Here is a 21212-nt window from a genome sequence, read left to right as displayed (position 1 = left end):
GTTGTTGAAACTACTTTTGTGGTGTTTCCCCACTTTACTTTGCTACGTCACAGTTGCTTCATATTAAGAGTTTCTCTCACTGTTCTGGGCACTTTCTAGCCATCAAATTCACTCTCTTCTCATCCAGGTGATCACTCCCAAACGCGAGCATTTTGTCCTTTCCTCTGATGCCCCCTGGTGTCCGTTTTGTGGTAGTGCATTTCTTGGTCCTAATGATGCTTCTGCTGTGTCGGCCTGTGTACTGACTTATCTTGTTGACAACGTTCGAGTGGCTGACCCACAGTAGCGCAGGATGGTGAGGGTCAGAACGTGCAATATGGGAAAAAGTGATTAAAACAAACTCGAGAGCAGGCGTACAACTAGATTCATGCGTGCTGGAGTCAGGATTAAAAACAAGGAATTATTTATTTTGATCTCTCTGTCACACACAGAAAAATCTCATAGGAATCCCCATTTTATTAGCAACAAACGTTTGAAGTGTTTGACTAACCAGCATAAAAGTTGGCAAGTGCTACAGAAACTTTGTTTCTCCAAGTTTGGTGCAGATTGTTCAGAGGCAAAGCTATGAATGGTGTTAGAATGTGATTGACAGTGAATCTTGGTGGCAACCTTAATTAAAGATGTGCCTCGCCATGTGTATTTTTATGTATACTTGGGTGTTTCGGGGGAAAAGTCATTTCAAAGGTTCAAGCAAGACAGGAAATTGTTTGTTGGTGGTTGCGGATGGGGGGGGGGGTGTCTATTACTCTGGGTGTTGAAGGTGGATGGGATGAGGATGTTCTGTGAGGATGGAAGAGTTACAATGCATCAGGGCTTTTCCTATCTCTGCACCCAGGATCTGGACTAACGAAACGCTGCTTCAACTTAAGAAACCGTTGAAGATGCACTTCTATAAAGAGCAGTACATTATAATGTAGTAACTGTACGCCTCAGCTCCGGGAATCCAGTTATATATTCTGCCTCTCTTTCCCTTTCAGTTTGCCATTGACTCATGATGTCAACATTTAACAACAACAAAGTGGGAGAGTTTTAAAGAAAATCTGGGTCATGTGATTTTCCCCATTCACTTCTATTGAACCAGGGCAATTTCAGGCAGGGGAATGCAAACAAGAAGCTATTTTTTGCTTAAAAAATAGGAAGTCTCCTGGCTGAATTAGGTCTGTTGGCATGTATGCTGACCCTTTAAGGTGCTCCACTGTCTTTTCTCTGCGTTTGCAGTATATAAATACTACAAAACAAACATACACACTTTCTTAGCTCAGGATTTCTTCTGGAAAAGTTCCTCCTCATTTATAGCATTCCATATATATTTTATTTGTTCATAAAATCGGAGTGACTCTAAAAGACAGACGTCCTTTTTTGCACAGCTATGCATAGTACTTCATGCACGTCAACTTTTTCGCTTTAATATGTTGGCAATGTGCACACATCACAACTCTGGGCAGTGATCAACTACATTTCCCATGTTCTGGTCAGTACCTGTGGTTTAATGGCATCTTGCCGCCCCCCCCCCCAAAAGGAACAGTTGAACGGAATGCTGGACAATGCAAACATTCACCCCCAGTCACAAGGATCTGGGTTAAATCCATCATTTTCTTTGCTCACCACCCCACTTTGGACCCAACCATATGCAAATCAGTTCCTTGTGGGAACAGTCCAGCCCGACCTGCCAGGCCAGGTCCTCTCTGGACCGAAATAAGCATCCTGGGACCGGTTTCAGGGCACCACCCTTCATCAGCCAGGCTAGCTTGAATCCAGTGGTGTAGTGAGCACGAGACCCACGTCTGGACATACCCGTCCCACATAGGGCGACATAAGGAAAAGAAACAGTTGATGTTGTTTTTGCATTCACCCCGAGTGGGACAGGTATGCCCATACGTGGGACGTGGGTCCTGTGCTCCCCATGTCACTGGAGTCAAGCTATCCTGGCTGAAGGGGGTGAAACCCCAAAACTGGTCCTAGGATGCTTGTTTCCAGTCCAAGGAGGACCTGGCCTGGCAGTTCGGGATGGGCTGTTCCCATTGGGCACAGGATCAAGACTGATTTGCATGTGGCTGGGTTCAAACTGGAATGGCATGGTGAGCAAAAAAACGATGGCTTTAAGCCCAGATCTCTGTACTGGGGTGAATGTATGACATGGTTATGCATTCTGTCCATCAATTGTTGTTTTTGCAAATAATAGGAAGCACATTCTTTTTGAATGACCTGCCCATCTCCCACCCTTTTCTAATGAAGGTAAATACGGTATCTCAATCAGTTGAGAACTTCAATGATCTTTCTCAAACTATGCTGCCACCAAACAGCGAAATCCTTTCAAAAGGCGTTTGGCCTACCATATGAAGCACCAGCGCCAGACCTTGGCCTTCAAGGCACAAGAAAGGTTATCTTGACTCCTCTTCCTGGTTCTAGAGACAATCGTTTTTGTCTCCATTGATCATGTCAAATTGCACTATGTGGCCAAATCTAAAAATTAGGCCACCCACGAAGAGTCCTTGGTAGTTCCCTGAGCCCTCTCGTTACCATACAGAAAATCTCTGCAGCTGGTGAGCACCACCAAAGCTGTTTATGCCCATCGGTAGGTTGCAGAGTCTGCACTACAACCAATCCCTGAAACAATGGTACTCAGATGAAGTAACTTTGCATAACCCCCAATGGGGTGCTATAGAGCCTACGGCAAGATGGCAGCACGGTAGTACAGCTCCATCAGCTGTGAGTTAAGTATCCATCCAGTATCCTGCAATCCGGCTGCCCATAAAAGAAAAGCCAAGTAAAGCAGGGTGGTGATGTGCAGCAGCGTGCTCTAGAAGTGAAATTTGTAATCATCATCAGCAGCGTAGGGACTCGCAAACCTCAGGTGCAGTGGGCCGAGGCACTGGGTCACGACTAACAAGGCGGTGGCTGCTGGTTTCGCGCTGCGGGACCCTGCATGTGAGCGATGATAGGGATCTGCACTCGAGATACAGAACTGCATGTCCGTGGAGGCTGCCTGTGGCCGGTCAAATCTGCAGGCTCCCCTCTCGGCTCTGAGTGTTCGTAGGATAAGGAGCAGCTGACCCCGGCTGGAGATGGCTCAAAGGGAAAGAGGCTCAGTTGTAGCCTGGTGCGGAAGGCACGAACTCCCACAGGTGACCTGGAGTAGCCCCTCGCTGAGCTGGGCTGGGCAGGATCTGGTTTACAGTGCCGAAGATGAGGGGGCCGGGCAGTGTCCAAGAAGAGGCTGAGACAGTGCAGAGGGGCCTGGAAGCATGGCGACATAACTAGAGCATGGTCCTCCCACTCGATCCCTGGTGAGACCCAAGCAATGCAGCCCAAATTAACAGGCTGTGACCGAGGTTTGAGCAGGTAGCAAAGAGAAAACACAGTGGAGCTGAGCCTTCCCTGGCTAGGGACGGTAGCCCATAGCCAGAAAACTTGCTCCAGGGTACAGGCCTTTGGGGGATTGATTCATTCCAACCCCCCCCCCCCCCCCCCTCACCCCCCATTATCCAGGTTGCTGTGTGCCTAGTGCGACACCTCTTATCTCTCCTAGATAACTGGAGCCTGTGTGGACACTACAAGCACTACCCACCCTAAACTGCATGAAAACTGACCAGGTCCGTGTCCCAAATGGGAAAAACTTATAAATCTGTTTGAGTCAAGAAAAAGCACGAGGAGCTCACCTGAGGCAGTGGTGGAATCGTACTTGGAAAACTCAAACCAGAGAGCTCGGTCCCTTGAAAGCACCCTGTTGGCGATGCAGCAAAGTCTGCAGTCTAGAAACAGTAAAATTGACCGTCTCCACTTATGAATGGACGACCTCGCTGCCAAGCTAGACCAACACGCGACGCGACAAGACTGACCAAAGCTGAACAGCGGCACTCTTAACACTGAAGACACAGTGCAATCTATAAACCGTAAATGCCTCAACGTGGAAAAGGTAATTGAGATAAATAAAGCAAAAAACGAAGATTTGGAGGCACGCGCACAGCGCAAAAACCTGTGTATCACAGGGATTTTGGTATCGGCAAACACAGGGAAATTTAGATGTGTATGTTGAGCTCATGTTGGCTGACATCTTCGGCGTCGACACCCTGTAACAACTTCTGGTGTTTAAACGGGCTCGTATATTCTTGACGCCGCCGCGCCCACCCCAGGAGGCTCTTCCAAGGCCGATAATAAGCAAGCTCTTAAATCACAAAGACAGCAACATGGTGTTGCGACTGCCAAGTGAAAAAGGGACTTTAATTAGCAAGGGAATGTGGATTCCTTTTGCCCAGACTTTCCAGTGACTGTATAGACTGCACAGAAAGATTACTTACTGTTCAAGAAAAAGCTACAAGAAATGCATGTGCTATGCTGTATCCAGCAAGACTAAGGATCGATCATCAAGGCAAAATGAAGGTTTTCCAAACACCCCAAGCAGCGATGGACAACATTTAATAAACTTAGTTCATAGTGCAAAAGGTGTGGAATGACTGACCTGGATTTCCTGCAATTAGCATGGAATTGTGACCGAGTCCATGAGTGATGGCCAAGGGTGGTGTGAGACCTGCGTTCCACGATGTCGAAGTCAGTAGACTGCTCTTTTCAGATGCGCTCCTGGGTCTGGTTAAGAAGTTGAACCCTCAAGTGCACAGACTTGTAGCAGTGGTACTTTTATTAGCCAAGAAAAGGGTGGCCATGCACTGGAGACAACACTCCGCAACTAAACATAAACTATGACTGTTGGATATGGTATATTGTAGAGATCCCCTGGACACATATGCTGAGCAACTGCCAGATTCCTCGCACCCCAGAGAGACATGGGCCCCTCTTAACAGCTCACTCATTGGAATACCCTGATGTGCTCACCAGTGACCTGTCAATCATGACTAGTGATGAAAATGTAATGTACTGTGAGTGTGGAATAGGATTATTATGTAACATGAATATATAGTGTGTAACGCATATGAAAATGCTGATGGCAAGGAAATTCTGTTCTGTTTTTTGAAAAAGTTGAAGTCCAATTTAAAAATACTAAACTTTGCATAACCCATTTAATACGTATGGTTTTCTGACCGCTTCCAATTTTTTCATAGTCTCTTTTTTTATGTGCTTTTCTTCTTTTTGCAGGCTGGTCCAGTAATAAGAGTTAAAATTCCTAAGGATAAAGACGGCAAAACAAAGAATTTTGCATTTGTGAACTTTAAACATGAAGAGTCTGTTCCTTATGCTATGAACCTGCTCCTTGGTACCAAGCTTTTTGGAAGAACGCTCAAAGTTCAATTTAGATCAGGTATTAATTGCTAAACATAAGCATGCGGTTATCAAAGTAACCCTGGCATAAATGGAGTGCACTTTCAACATCTGATGCTCTTTGTTCATGGTTTTTCTAGTAGACTTCCCACATTTTGTATATTTGTAAGTTATCTTATAATTGTTTTACAATTTTCTTGTTTTTGTGGTTGTTCTGCATTTGCCACATATTCATCATCTTTTGCATAATTTTCCAATTAACAAAATAAATTGTTTTGACCTCAAATAGAACAAACTTTACTTAAGAAGCATTGACAAATGTTGCAGTGTAGTGAAAGGACCTTCGCAAAGGTTGGCTGGTTATCTTTCAGAAGCTTATTGCTGTATTTTGGTGTTAAAGTACTAATGGGGTGAAATACCATGTTAACATGGGTAAAGATGACAAAATAATGAAGGAATGGTATCACTAAATATGCCTTATTATGCTGCAAAAGTTACCTCTTTTTTTTGGCTGCATAATTTAGTCGTGGGGGGGGGGGGTACTGTATCATAATGGGGAGTGGCTGGACTTGTGTAGTGAACAGCAAATTGAGATTTCGGAAGTCCTAGTTGGAGGCCTTTTAACGTGAGAGAACACAGAGAGCAACACCAGGAGTTGGGTAAAGGCTTTGAGGACATATGAGAAGTTTCTCTGGTTTCTGGCTGGATGATTTGGCAGGGCATCATAGACAAATATTCAGAAATTCAACCTTGAAGCACCCTGTCTATAATACAAAAAGTCTTTATATCGTGCTGTTTTGTTGTCAGAAGGCAATGTAGGCCTTTGAAGATAGATTTGGTATAGAGCCCTGAGAATACGCAGAGCAAGAGGGTCCTGCACTGTTCGACAGTATTTTCTTTCTTAAGGCAATTTTAAGTAAAAGGCATTACTTGCATCAAAAGAAACGGCAACACCTCAGTCAGCTGTATTGCAATTTTGTGTTTAAGTTGACATTAAGGAAAGACACACTGTAATGGCAGGAAATTATTTTGGTGGTTGTAGTCTTGGGGGGGGGGGGGGGGGGGAGGCAGGGGAGTGAGGCCAGATTAGGGGGGCAAAGGAGAGGTCATACACACAATTTCCCAACTTTTTAAAGTTGATATCACTTTGTTTACCCCCAGACTAACTTAAATTATTTGTTAAAAAACAAATGAGCAAGAAGGTAAGGGTAGATTTCAAGGCCCATACTTGAGTAACATCTAGGTTGAAGGTCTCCTGGGCTTAGGTAATATGGTAGTTATGAGACATGGCCGTTAGGGTTAATATAAGTATTGAATATTGTGAGCTGTGCACGGGGACCAGGTATTGTTATCTTGGACCATCAAGGTTTGGGGAGCTCTGAGCAACATAGTAAATGTTTGAGTGAGGCTAGATTGTCCACTCAGCTGTTCTTAAGATGTGAAAGGGACCAGATCGCTGAGGGATATAACTTAATTTATGGTGTCTTAAATTTATGAATATCCCCTGCTGGATGGATCCATACTCGGGTGTTTTAAGTCTGCTTGGGGCCTCATCCAAATTATTCATGTTTGTTACAATTTTAACAAAACTAATGGGAAATTGTAAATGGTCAGCAAGTCAGTCAGTCAAAATACACTTTATTCGATTCGTTAAAATCATAAAAGCAATAGGAACATTTATATACAATTAAAACAGCACTTATTTGATACAAATATGCAATCATTGGAAATCGTTATGCCTCATATTAAAGTCAAGTACAAATCTGAACATATTATAGATATTACAATATAAATGCAAGCTTTGCTGTACAGGATACCTTAGTGGGCATTTTTTGTTTTGATTCTATGAGCCGCCACTAGGAAACTGGCTACACAAAAGATAACATGAACACTACATGAAGACTGTAAATAAACAAAGGCAGGCCTAACCTGAATAAATCCCGCCTCTCTTAGTAAAGGTGCTAGATACTTCTTCCTGGGTACCATGTACAGGCTGCAAAACATGATGAAATGCATAGGGTCCTGTGGGGAGAATTCGTCGCAACCACATGGGGGACCATTTTCCTGTTTGCACCATGAGTGATAAGTACCTAAAGTGTAATGTATCAAATTAAATCTAAATTTAATTAATAAAAGCCTGTGAAACGGCCTGGTCAAAATTCTTAGGTAGGGTTCAAGGGAAGGCGAACTTAATAACAAATAATGTTGTCTGACCATTGGCTTCGCCAGTTCCTGCTCTTCCCGAGCTACTCTTGCCATGGCCAAAAAGCTCTTTTTAGTCCAGGTCACGTCTTCCCGCCTAATGATGGAAGGGGCATTGAATAAATCCGGGCGCCCTAGCCGTGCAAAAGTGTATCTTATATATTCTAGCCAGGGTATTTTCATTGCATGGTCTAATGACATAACATCTAACAAGATGGAATGATTAAGTGTTAGCTCGTCATTTAGCCATGTCTTTAGCCAGAATAGAAGGGGGGCCATTTTAATCATGTCAGTAACATAGTCAAGTCCCACCTCCCCATGAATTGAAAATGTTGGGGTGGACTGAGGGGTGGATAACAAGCATCTCCAGAATTTATTTTCCGCTTTTTGTATCAGATCTTGTGATACGTAACCCCATAATGGGGAACCATACATAACTATGGAGATACATTTAGAATCATACATTTTTAATAGGGCATCCATGGGTCTGGCACCCAACCTTTTTGAGAAACTCAGCAAGGCCGAGGTAGCTCTCACCATGGCTAGGCTTTTGACCTTCATTTGTGGACCCCATGTGCCCCTCTCATCAAACATAACTCCTAGGTATGGAAAAACATCCACCCTTGACACAGCTTCTCCCTTACAAAAAAAGGATATCATTTTCCTCTTCTTTCTGTGTAGTCCCACTACCATAGTGTGAGACTTATTTGCATTGATCTTGAGGTCCAGCTGGTCCATAAAGGTACCAAAAGAATCGAGCAAATGCTGTAGGCCTACCCCTGTGCGCGCTATTAGGACAGCATCATCCGCGTATAGGAGAGCCGGAATCTTCGCTTCTCCTATACGCGGAACATCCCCCTCCACTGCCTCAAGATGTTTGCCCAGGCCGTTTATGTAGATGGTAAAAAGGAGGGGGGCCAAGATGCATCCCTGACGTACTCCTCTTAGTGATTTGAAGTGACTTGTACATCTCCCTTCCTTCGTAACCCTCACTTGGGCAAATAGATCCTGGTGTAAAGAAGCCAAAAAATATATAAGTGGCTTGTCCACCCCCATCTGCACTAGAACTCTCCACAGTTTCGATCTGTTGACAAGATCGAAAGCCGAGGAGAGGTCCATGAACGCTAGAAACAAGGACCCCCTCCTTGGTGACTGTATACTTGGATAGTATCAAGTGCAGGTTAGAACACTGGTCCACCGTGCCCCTTTTTGCTCTGAAGCCATATTGGATATTCGTTAGACCCCCACCCCTTTCGATATTATCTCTTAATTTATATAATAGGACTCTGCCTAGGATCTTAATCGCAGAGTCCAAAAGGGAAATTGGCCTATAACAGCCTGGGTCATCCCGCTGGCCTTTTTTAAAAATTGGGACGATGATAGAGGTGGTCCAAGTGCTGGGGAAGATTTTACAGTTTGCAGCTGCAAACACATTTGTTAGGAACCTCGCCTAAAGATTGGGGGAATATCTGCAGGGACACCATCTGGCCCGGGGCCTTCTTTTTAGAGGTCTCCTCAATCGCTTTCTCCACGTCCTCGGGTGAAAAGGACAAAGGAGCACACTCGCCCATCTCCCAAGGGGTGTCCGTGGCTACAGTCGTGCTACCCCCATATACCTTACTGAAATGGTTCACCCACTTATCGTCTGGGATAACGCATTCAGTAACTGAGTTGTCCCCTTCAGAAAACAAGCATTGGAAATGCAATAGGGCTCGCAATAGAAGAGTTGGAGCTATTGGTCTTGTAAAGGGAGAGTGGACCGAGCACAACAAGTTGCAACACAGCCGTGGAACAAAAGCTTGGCCATAATGTCAACAGATGAAAGGAAACCTGATCCAAGACATAATAACTGTGCCCTAATGCACGTAATAGCATAAAAACAAAAGTGTGTATGTGCACCTCCAAGACGAGACAGCAGCTGCCAGAGTCCCTCGCCTTCTATGGCGGTGAGAGGTGTTTATTGACAGAATTGTGAGAAGCAGCTGATGTAAACAAGACTGAAGAATTGTGATGACCTGCTGCATTAACTATAAAGTAGCAAAGAATAGTATCTCTCACAACGTGTTTTAAAAAAACTGAACACCTCCAGAGGGCAGCAGAATGAGTCGGGGCATCGCATCGCCAGACTGATTGGCAAGAAATTCCGTAATAAAAAAAAAAAAACAAGCAAGAGCTATCAGATGTATGCAGGAACAGGCTGCCAGATGGTGCGAAAGATAGCATTTACAAAACCGTGTTTGAAGCAGCCAGAAAGGGCTTGGCGGACCACAGGCTTGTCAACGAGCTCTGCTCTTCATCATGTCTGTCACTGCTGCTGCCTGCCCGCAAGCTTTTACTGCCAGCAGCTACAAGCAAATGCATACAAACATATACACAGACACACACACACACATACACACAGGCGGGTGCGTAAACACATAAGGTAACATGCACGCAAACACACACCAGAAGCTCAAACATATGCAGAAAACATTCACACGCGCACACACAAAGGTTTCACACACATACGACAGAAGCCAGGAAGGACTGTGGCATGGGTGACCAGCCTGCCGTTTCTAATAGTGCTGGGCCTCACATTGCATCACATATTCGGCCGAAACCGCAGTGTAATTAAATGAAGCATGTTCTACTCATGGAGTTCACACAGATCACTGCAAGGCCTTCTCTGGTATGTAATGCCAGATTAGCGCGGGAGATGTGTGCCATAGCTTCCAATGAGTTTCACAATTCACTGCAAACACATGTTAATGAAATGTGAGCATACTTCGCAATGGGGGCACTGGTGTACAGTGTTGATAATGAAAACACAATATTTCATTATTTTATGCTGTGTAAACCATCGCATTACGACCTCGTGCATGCAAGTTCTTTACGCTTGTACATAGGCAGGTGAGTTAGAGGTGAAAGTTTGTGTACACCAAAAAGACGCACGATTACTCTGATTCCTATCGGTATTTCCCGCGAAAACAATGTGAAACCATGTAGTTTTTAACAACATAATCCAAGAAACGGAACAAAATTAGTGCGCAGAACGCAGCAAGCTCTCTAGGAAAACAATATCCGTTGAAAACACAGTGTTGATAATGAAACCACAATAATTAATTATTTGATGCTGTGCAAACCATCGCATTGCAACCTCGTGCATGCAAGTTCTTTAGAGGCTGCTGCGATGTTAAACAAGCTGTCGCACCGGGAAGTGAAGGGAATAAATTAGGGGAGGAGAAGCAACCGCTGAGAATCTTGTGGGAGGGAGGCTGGGCTGCCTTTGATGTGGTAATGCGAGGCAGGCAGGCAGGCGGCTGGGGCTTTGTGCACGCGCTTTTTAGGGCTTGCGCTTGCGCAATGACCTAAAAAGCACATGCACTTCATGGAATCGCCTGTGGAATTGTGCTTGGTTAAACTCTGGATAAGCGCCTATAGAGCTTCGCCAGCTATGCGCATGCGCATCAGCAGGCGAGCCCTAAAAATGGGTGATTAACTATGGACCAAAATTGTGAACTATCATGTAAAACCTCACAGGAAAGAAGGTCTTCCCAGGCCTTCTTTTTAATCTCATTTTTTCTCCTATTTACGGTGGCCTTGTACTCCTTTCTTAAACTGGCCACCACTAACCTATCTGTAGGGGCAGATTTTAAGGCTAACATCAAAGCCTTGTGGGCTTTAGAGCACTTGGCATCAAACCAACGATGCTGTTTAATCCCACCCTGTAGCGGTTTAGCTGTTAAAGGTTCAGCAACATGGGAGCATATGGTTTCAAAGGCCTTCATTACCTCAGTGGGAGTCGCCATTTGGTCCTGGCAGATACCCATGTTTTCTTCAATTGTGGGTAATAACCTATCCATAAAATCTTCAGAAACCACTTTAGTTCAGTTTATCCTTCTCCCTTGGTCCACAAGGCGTAGAGTGTGGCCAATTGTAAATGGTGTATGAAAAAGACAATAGGTAAATACAAATTAGTTCCAAGTTTTTTTTTTTTTATTGTTACCTGTTAGATTTGGGGGTCTCTAGTTGGCATAGGTAGGTGCCTGTGACAAATAGGGCCCCTTGCGTCTGGTCAGGGCTAGGGGCTACACTCCTAAACTAACCCCTGCTCACCCCCTTGGTAGCTTGGCACGAGCAGACAGGCTTATCTCAGAGGCAGTGTGTAAGTATTTGTGAACATACAGTAACCAAGTGACACTACAGATGGACACCACACCAGCTGTATATGAAAAATAAGTATCTTTTATATAGATTTAACACAAGACCACAAACGACAAAAATCCACAATACTGTACTTAAAATGGTAAAATTGGCTTAGTTCTCTTAAGATGGTAAATGCAACTCTTTGAGTTCAATGTACCTTAAGATGCGTAACACGCCTACAACCGAAGTGTTGCAGGAAAGATGATGCGGTAGTCCCTTACATGCAAGGACGATAATGCGTTGAAGATCTGGTGCAAAGAAACAAAGATGGCGCTTTCTTCTTGATGCGACACGCTTCCCGGTCATGCAGCGGCGTCTGCTGCGACGTCGATCCTCTTCTCCGGCAATGAGCCGCGTCCGGTCCTGCAACACGCTTCCCGGAGACGCGGCGTCTGCTGTGACGTCGATCCTCTTCTCCGGCAATGAGCCGCGTCAGGTCCTGCAACACGCTTCCCTGGGATGCGGCGGCGTCTGCTGTGACGTCGATCCTCTCCCCTGGTGATGAGAGGCACTTCGGTGGCCCTGCGATGACTCAACGATTCTTCTGCGACACGCTTCCCGGTGATGCGGCGGCGTCTGCTGCGACGTCGATCCTCTTCTCCGGCGATGCGAGGCGCTTTGTGTTGTGAAGGAGTAGCGACGGTTAGGCGACACACTTCCTGTTTTTGTGTCGCGCTTCCAGCACCCTGCGACACACAGTTACTTAGAAAGTCCAGCACATCTGCAGGCACTACCAAAGAACTCTTGGGGAGCTGGTGGGTGAAGTCTGTTATCCCTGAGACTTCAGCAGGAGGCAAGGTCTTTTCTAAAGCCCTTGGAGACCCTTACAAGTTGATGAAAGTACACAAAGTTCCTCTCTCCTTTCTTTGGCAGTCAGGCAACCACTGCAGGCCAATCCCCCAAGCAGCACTTCAGCTTAGGGATATTCTCTCCTCAGTCTCTCTGCTTCCACTCCTCAGCAAAGATTTCTTTTTGTTGTCCAAAAGTGATCTAATTCTCTGGGGTCTGAGTCCCCTCTTTTATGCACAGTTTCTCTTTGTTCTCTGAAGGCAGAGGCGCCTATGCCTAGTCCAAACCAGTTCTGGTCAGTCCTGGAGCACTCTGTTTACATGACTCCTTCTTTCCTTTCACAGTTTGGGGCAGAGACATCAGACGCACCACAGGAGGTGGAGCCAGCATTTTGGAGGGAAGGCACAGTCCTATTCAGGTCCCAGGTGCAACTCCTCCCTCCCATCTAGATGCAGATCTCTCTATTCAGCACTGGGCTGACTCACCCTGTCTCCTGGAATCCCCCAGCCCCTGTCACTCAAACTCCAGACAAGGAATACACAGCCTAGCAGAGGCAGGCATGGATGGTTAAACAAGAACATACTTACTTTCTAAAAGTGGTATTTTCAAACACAGAATGTTAAAATCAACTTCACTAAAAGATGTATTTTATAATTCTGAGTTCAGGCATACTAAACTCAAACTTCTACCTAGTTCCCTGAGTCAGTTAGGATTATAAGATGTAATAATCAAACTGCCAATGCTGGCCTATGGGAAGTAGGTAGCCTTGCAATTGTGAAAAACAAAAATGGCTGTAATTCACTATTAGGACATGCCACACACATCAGGGCTTGTCCTACAATATACTTACAGTGCACCCTGCCCTTGGGCCTCCCATAGGGGTGTCTGACATGAAGATAAGGGAAGGTTTAGGGACTGGCAAGTGGGTGCACGTGCCCAGTCAACATGGCAGTACCAGACTACACACAGTCTCTGCGATGGCTGACCTGAGACGCACTTTTACAGGCTGTTTCTGTGGGTGGCACAACCAGTGCTGCAAGCCCACCTGCAGCATTTGGTTTACAAGCCCTGGGCACACTCAGTGCACTGTACTAGGGTCTGAAAAGTAAACCAAAGCAGCCAATCATGGAATCACTAATGCATACATCAATTTACAATAGGGAGCACTTGCACTGTGGCACTGGACAGCAGTGGCACAGTGCCCAAAGCATCTAACACCAGCAAAAACACATGAGGCAACAGCAAAAAATGGAAGGGAGACCCACGCCAAGGTGCCAGGTCTAACATTACCGATTCATTAAATTGACCAAACTATTTATTTAACACTATCCAATAATGCCCGCAGCAGCCTTGGAAGTAATACTGTGTCCTTTTTTTAATGCACCCCGATAAAGGCTTCATTACTAAAATGAACAAGAGCATGATGTGATGGTCCAAGTCGACTCTTGACTCTTTAGTTTCTCTTTATCGCAATGTCTGCGTCTGATAATATACATACTAGTAGTAAGTGGGCAGACAGAGGTCATTTGGGTTCCTGTGAACAGCGATCTCCCTCCGATCTTTGATCCCTCTTAAGTTTTAACAAGTATTCTCAAAACCAATAGATCTAAAAAATTTGACCTATTGACTTTGCCAATGGTTTTTAACCAATCTGACCTGATACGTATGCTATATGTTTTTCATACAACGATTTTAGAAGGGGTTAATTTTCAAGGGAATTACTAATTCTGTAAAACCGACCTGTTATGGCTCATAAGTGCACTTTTCATGCATGGTCGGTTTTAAAACCTGTTCCTGTATTAATTACGGACATGTTTTTGATTCATGGTATACTGGGTAAAGTATAGTTGGTTTTTAAGAATGCCAAAAGATAAAAACAAAGTTGCAAATGTAAACATTTTAAAACCATAAGCCTACATTAACTCCTTGTGACACTGCAATTACACCTGCGATAGGGCAAACACCATCCTTCAAACACGACGATTAACATAGACAACTGCTGAGACTACAAAACCAGTGAAGGTAAAAATAATGATCTGAAAGAACAGTCAAGTGGCCTGGCCTAGAGGAGGCTAGCAGAGCACGTCCTACCCAAAACTGTGCAGTGTAAATGCATTTGTCTATGGAAGTAAAGAATGAACGTGCATTCTGCATTATGAAAGTGAATGTGGTGAACATAAGGAAAAGAAAGCTGTTCTGAAAAAGCAGGACAGCATGTGTACTGTGATGGTCATATATATATATATATATATATATATATATATATATATATATATATATATATATATATACACACACACACGTATATTTGCGCTTGTATCTGTGTGGATGTTTCCTGAAAATGCACAAGTCTAAGTATGCAGAAACTTGCGAATTGGTTTTGTCTGGATATGCTCAAATGTGCCTGTGTATGTATGTCCGCTTGTGCACTGGAGTATTTTTAAGCCATTCCTTTGAGTGCATTGAGAGACAGCCTGACTGCGCAATGCTTGGCAGAGATGGGCTCAGCAGATGAGGGCCCTCCCCTAGATATACTATAACAGCCCCTTTTTCAGGTCGAGTCTGGGCTGCGCATGCGCTACTCTGCGAGGCATGCTGTATTCGAGTATGTATGGACATGAAGCTCTGCCCCGCTCTCTGCTCATATTTTTCATTGGCTTGTGTCATTGTCCTTTGTAAATGCTGGCTACTGATTCGTTAAAAGTACCTCCTTGTCTTCATTTGTAACCTCCCATGAGGACTGGCCCTTTTACTTCTGTTGTTACACAGTATGTCTTATGCATTGTCTTATGTAAGCACTATTTTCTTTGAGTTTCTTCTGCTGCAGGCATGACCTGCTTTCCTGCAACATTCAGTGCGCCGTGCATGCTTTCACTTTCCAAGCAGCCCGGGACAATGACGGCCGCTTCTCTGACATGAAAAAGCTCTCGAGTTTGAGCTATTGGCATTGTAAATGACAATGCCTTTTATTTATGTGTTATTTATCAAAACGGATAAATAAAAGGCATTGTCATTTGCAATGCCAGTACCTTAAACTCTCGCAAATGCGAGACCTATTGCATTGCAAATGCTTATTTAGGTCTCTCCTGGGCAGCGCTTGCTATTTTTGGGATATGGGCTTTAAAAGCTCCTCCCATTTTCAAGACTGCCCCTGTTACATGTGTTGTTACTCAAAGCTTGTGAACACTATTTCTTTCTTTTTGCAGGGCTGTAAAGCTTGCTCTTATCTTGCCACATTTGCTGTGCATTTAAAGACTTTGGTCTGTTTTGGCTGCAGCTTTCTTCTCATCTCTCCTGCTTTTGATATGTTTGGTCTGGTGTCAGGGTCCCTGCCTTCCTATGGCTGCTGCCCTCTCGCTCAACAAGCATTGACAATGCAATAGGTCTCATATTTGTGAAACTTTGAGCTATTGGCAGAGATTTCACCGGTTTTAGAGCTATTTAGTGTTTTCGTTTTTAATCCGCCTCAAAAGCAGCATTAAGGCACCAGAACATTGCAGGAACAAGACATTTAACACAATTGTATTTTAACCAAATCTACACTTTCCTCTATTGATCAAAATTAATTATTCGAATTTCATTTTTACTCAACTAACTGTTAAAAAAACAAACGGTTTCCCAACAAATTATTCTTTAAAAGTTACATTTGAAAAGTTTAGGTTGGTCTCTTTACTTTTATTTATTTCTCTCCCACGGTGTGAAAGGAGTCTGGTGGCGTTAGCTGAGCTGGGGGCAGAGGTGGTGGTGGGGGGGAGGGCCTCCTACTTCAGTGTAGCTATTTAAAGATGACATTGTTTGTATTGATGGGGGGGGGATAATTTATTCAGTGAGGGTGATTGTAGTGTTTTCACAGGGAAGGCTGCCCTCTACCACTTTCAGTGTGAAAAGATTGATATGCAAAGAAATTACTGTTGTTGGAATCTGAGTTTTTTTAATGAACTATTTAGTTTATTTTATCTGGTAAATGTATTTTAATGGTTACATTGTCGTCTTCTTTTTAGAACATTTATTTTAGAATGGATGATTCATTTAATTGGGGCCCAAGAAGCTGAAAATATTTTCATTAGATTACTTTTTAAATATTTTCTTTTCTTTTTTTATTGTCAAAAAGGGAACGCCAAGACACTCTTTGTCAAAACATGGCATAGCAGTAAGCAGTAATGATAACAATAATACATACATATATTCCAAATCATTCCAAGTCCTAACAGAAACCGGTTTAAATATGTGACCTTGCTGCCAATGGGCCCTGTTCTAATAAGTAACCCCAGTTAGTCTGATACTCTTAAGCGTCTTCGAGACAACCCTATATGGAGCCAAATTTCTTCAGAGAGCGAATTCCTCTTGCTCTAGCCAGGACCTTCTCCCTTTCAAAAGTTTCTCTCACAATTGCCCACCATTCAGCTATGGGGGAGGTTAAGATGAAATCCAGGCCCTGGCTATAGCAAGTCGAGCTGCCACCAGCATTATTAAAATAATGAATCTATGACCAGGACTATCCTCTTTGTAGCCCAGCACGATTTCAGCCATCTTTGGAGGATATTCAACCCTTAATCTAAGCTTCATGGCACGGGTTATCGTCTGCCAGAATGTTTTCAAGTCAGGACAAGTAGCGAACATGCATACAATCCACATTTGGGGCATTTGCTGTGGTCCTCTCCTTGTCCTCTCTCCAACCCCCCCCCCCCCCTCCACATCAAGCCCATCAGCAATCCTCTCTGGAGTATGATATAATGCGCAAATCGGGCAGAACTGCTTCAGTCTAAGAATGTATTGATCGGTCTATAGCCCCCAACAGTCTTGATTGCTTCAGAGGTGACATTTATCCCCAGTGTCTCCCTCCATCTTGCTGCTAGCTTTTCACAGCCGTTCACTCTAAACTGGCACAAGCATTGGTACATCATGCTAATTGCCTATCTCCGATTCTGCCCATGCAGACATTCCCATACCGCAGAGCTCGATACAGTTAGTAGCGCATGGTGTCTCATAAAATAATCCCTGAGATGGAGGTATTTAAAGAACATCTGACGAGGAATATCAAATGTAAGTCGCAGGCTTTCAAATGACCGAAAGCCATTATGGTCATACAATTGGCCCAGATGATCAATGCCATACCTTGCCCACCGCCTACTATCTGTGTCCTGAAATACCTCCGGAAACATTGGGTTACCCCAAAAGAGGTGATTATCATGTAAAAGAGAGAGAATACCTGGCAACAATTCCCTGCCATATGTGTAAGCTATCCCTGATGGCCTTAAAACAGACAAAGTTTAAAATAGTTAGGGTCACTGACTCTATATAAAAACATTCAGCTGTCGGGCCCCAAGACCAGCCGGTGCCACAAATCTTGTTTTTCTGGATTCAAAAAGCTACGGAGGCGTCCCACAAACGCTGCCCAGTAGTACATTTTAAAATCGTGGAGGTCTACCCAACCCTGGTTATATGGCAGTTTTATTAGCCCTATTGCCTGTCATGATTTTTTTGTACCCCCAAATAAACTGCTCAAGACGCTGTCTACTTTACTGAAGGAGTTGGGGACACGCACTGGGATTGACTGGAATAGATAAAAAAAAATGAAGGTCCTACCCAAATTTTTATATCATATTGCACCTCCCCAGTATACTAATTGGAAGCTTATGCCTGATTTTCAGTTGCTTGGTTAGAACTTCCAGCAGAGGATCGTAATTTAATGCAGGTATGCGTTCAACCTCTGGAGAGATGCATACCCCTAAGTGGGTAGCAGTCGAGCAGACACATGAGATAGGTCGTTCAGGCTGGAAATTGAGAAGCACTTGCGTCGTCTTGACGTCCAGCCTGTAACAAGAAAAGAGGCCAAATTTGGTTGCTTCAGTTTAAATAGCATCTATTGCAGATGCTGGATAAATAGTAAAGACCACTATGTCATCATCATAAGCGGTGGTTTTGAACTGGCACTGCCCTATAGTCAAAGGGGATATCTGTGCATTAGTATGCATCACCCTAATGAATGGCTCAATGTATAGCGCAAAGAGAAGAGGAGAAAGAGGGCAGCTTTGTCTGGTGCCGCACCGAATTGGAAACAGATATTTGCCAACTGGCATAATGCAATGTAGCCTGAGGTCTGCTATACAAAGCTTGTATCCATTTGCAGTATCTTCCTCTCAGTTCAAATGATGAAAGTGTTACCCATAAATAATCCCAAGCCACCAGGTGGAAAGCCTTTTCCGCATCTAACAAGACCCTGCCCAAACTCAGCGCTGACTTCCCAGCTAAGTCAAAGGCCCCCACCGCTGTGTTGATGTGAGCGGTGGTATCTCTGCCCTGTATAAAGCCATGCTGCTGGTCAAACTAAGCCTGGCATCATGGGAGCAACCTGGTGGCCAGGATTTTATCGAAGATCTTGGCATGTTCGTTTATGAGGGATAGCGGCCGGTAAGAGCTGCACTCTTCAGATGGGTTGTCCTTTTTCTAGAAAAAGACTATTTTTGCATTATTCCAAGACTCCGGAGCCAGGCCCGTTGATCCTATAAGTTGAATATCCTCTCCCAGTACAGGAACCAAAACACTCTTGCAGGTTTTGTAGAACTCTGCTGGGATTGAGTCTTCCCCGGTCGCTTTCCCTGATGGTAACCCAAGTATTGCTTCACCAATTTCCTCATACGTGATTTCTTGTTCCAACAAGGCAGAGTCCTCCCTCCTCACTCAAGAATGGCGGCCTACTCTCCATTAAATATTCCTGAAGTCCTGTCTCGTCTAGCACCACCTTTTGTGTATAATGTTTTGGGTAGAAGATGGAGAATTGCTCGACTATTGCTTGCGGATGCTTGTGTAGTATACCGTTCTCCCCTTTCATGAGCTTTATCAGTATTTTAGCTCGATTGTCTGCTAGCTGATGGGGAAAGCACCTTCCCAATTCGGTCCCCGTACTCCTATTGTAACGACCTGTGCTTGCTGTAGGTCACAGCAACTTTCTCCCTGAAATGCCTGCTTGTAGCCAGCCGTTCGTCTATTAGGGAGGTGTACAGTAGCTCCTGATCTTAGGGCGCCTTACCAGATTGCATCTGAATGGCTCACTGGCTAGTAGTTTTTGAAGAGCAGCTCTATCCGCAGTCTCCTGCTCCCTATTTTGCTGCCAGATATACTGCTGGCTGACCCCCAATATACGCCTTCATTGCATCCTACACTATACCAAGGGAACCAACCCTACATTATCCTTAAATTAATCTGCTAATTATTTATGAATAATCTAGGGGAAGGAAGATGGGGGACTGATGCCGCTGCGGCTCGCAGGCACAGAGCGACTCCCGTCCTCTACATGCCAGTAGAATGAGAACGTAACGGAGGCAGGAGAAGGAAGAGAGGGAGCGGAGCACAGCAGCGAGAAAAACCGGAAACTAAATAAGGCGGGCTTAGCACTGGCTACATGAGCAAATGCTTGCTTTAGTGATGGTTGTTTGGCGGCTCTGGTTTTCTTCCCGACTAGCCTGCTGGCTTGCCGGCTCCCATCTCTCTGGGATCCACTGGTCTGGCAGTAGCCCCAGCGCTTTCCCCAGACAAGGAGATGGGTCCACCCAAAACTGCAACAAAAAGTCATGCAGCTAAAGCCTAGGGAAATCCAGGAGGAATCTGGCTCACCATGGTGGTAGAGGATTCAGCAACAGGAGTGCTGAGGGGGGCTGCAGTGAAAGGAGGCACCTCGCGGGTCCGTAAGCCAGTTATGAAGCTGTTACAATCGGGAAAAGCTGCTGATATGTTTTTTCTCTAGCGATTTTACAGAGCTGACGGAGGGGGCTAAAATCATTGCCACACTATTGGGTGCAATACCAGCAGTCCGTACAGGCATGTCAGGGAGCCAAGAGGGGTCTCCATTTAGACTCCGACTCACAGAGGGTTCTGAATGAGTAGGGGGTGCTGGCCACATATGGAAGGATGTTAAAACTGGAGATACAATGTCTTCCAACTGATGCACTTGTAGAGGGAGGTAACAATGTTACGGACTAGGTCGGTCGCCACTGCAACGACTCTCAACCTGAGGTGAGAGACTTAACAGAGGAACTGGCACCAGCATTAGGGCTTGCCAGGGTAATAGACCTGCCTCCGACTCTGCAGGCTTGAGAGTGACCGTGCTAATGGCCCATGATGGACTGGAAGGAGGCAATGCAGGGTCGACCTTACCTAGTAACAGCCCCGATCCTCTAACTCCAACAACTGCTCAGAAACCACCTCAAGCCAAAGGAGGAGGACACGAGAAGCTAACGGCATACGAGGTACATGAGGGGCGATAACTGTTCAACATTGGGTATGGGGGCAAGATCCGAAAGACCACCCTCTCTGGGCATGGTAAAACAAAAAGCAGGCATAGGCCTTGGGTCAAGTCCATCCCCTGGGAGTAAGAAAGAGAAACCTAAGTCGAGCAACACAGGGAAGAAAGGTACAGATTTGTATGGACGAAACTGATAGCTCTAGCACTTGCACAAAGGTCACGCCAGATGGTATGATCAGAAAGGAGGAAGTCCGAATGTTTCCCTAAGGGGAAAAGCCTATTGTGTGTACCCCCTCATAACTCAAAATGCCAAATAGTTAGCAACCACATTTCAAGAAATAGTGTAAATTATAAAAAAAATAAACATTTTTTAACCATAAGCTAAATCAGTATAAAAATTGTACAATTTATTTCACATAAAGCATTAATGAATACAAAATTACAGTGCCATCCAATAAGGTTAAAAATGTGTCAATTCACATAAAGAACAATAAAATACAGGTTGTCGACGCAGCGTTTCGGTTTGTGTAATAGCACCTTCATCAGGAAAATGTTCTATTTAAAGAGAAACATACAATTA

At 44.6% G+C, this 21212-nt stretch overlaps 1 protein-coding gene across 1 annotated transcript in view; it reads left to right on the top strand.

Moving 5' to 3' along the window:
• Nucleotides 1-21212, top strand: part of RBM7 (RNA binding motif protein 7) — a 93701-nt gene that overhangs the window by 9463 nt on the left and 63026 nt on the right. Inside the window, exon 2 of the mRNA XM_078681881.1 lies at nt 5092-5254. Within this exon, the coding sequence (XP_078538007.1) occupies nt 5092-5254 (163 nt within the window). The remainder of the gene's footprint in view (nt 1-5091; nt 5255-21212) is intronic.

The sequence above is a fragment of the Lissotriton helveticus genome, chromosome 3_1, assembly GCF_964261635.1.
Source record: "Lissotriton helveticus chromosome 3_1, aLisHel1.1, whole genome shotgun sequence".
In the NCBI taxonomy this organism is placed as follows: domain Eukaryota; kingdom Metazoa; phylum Chordata; class Amphibia; order Caudata; family Salamandridae; genus Lissotriton; species Lissotriton helveticus.
The sequence above is the reverse complement of the archived record's forward strand: the minus strand, read 5'-3'. Positions and strand labels throughout refer to the sequence as shown.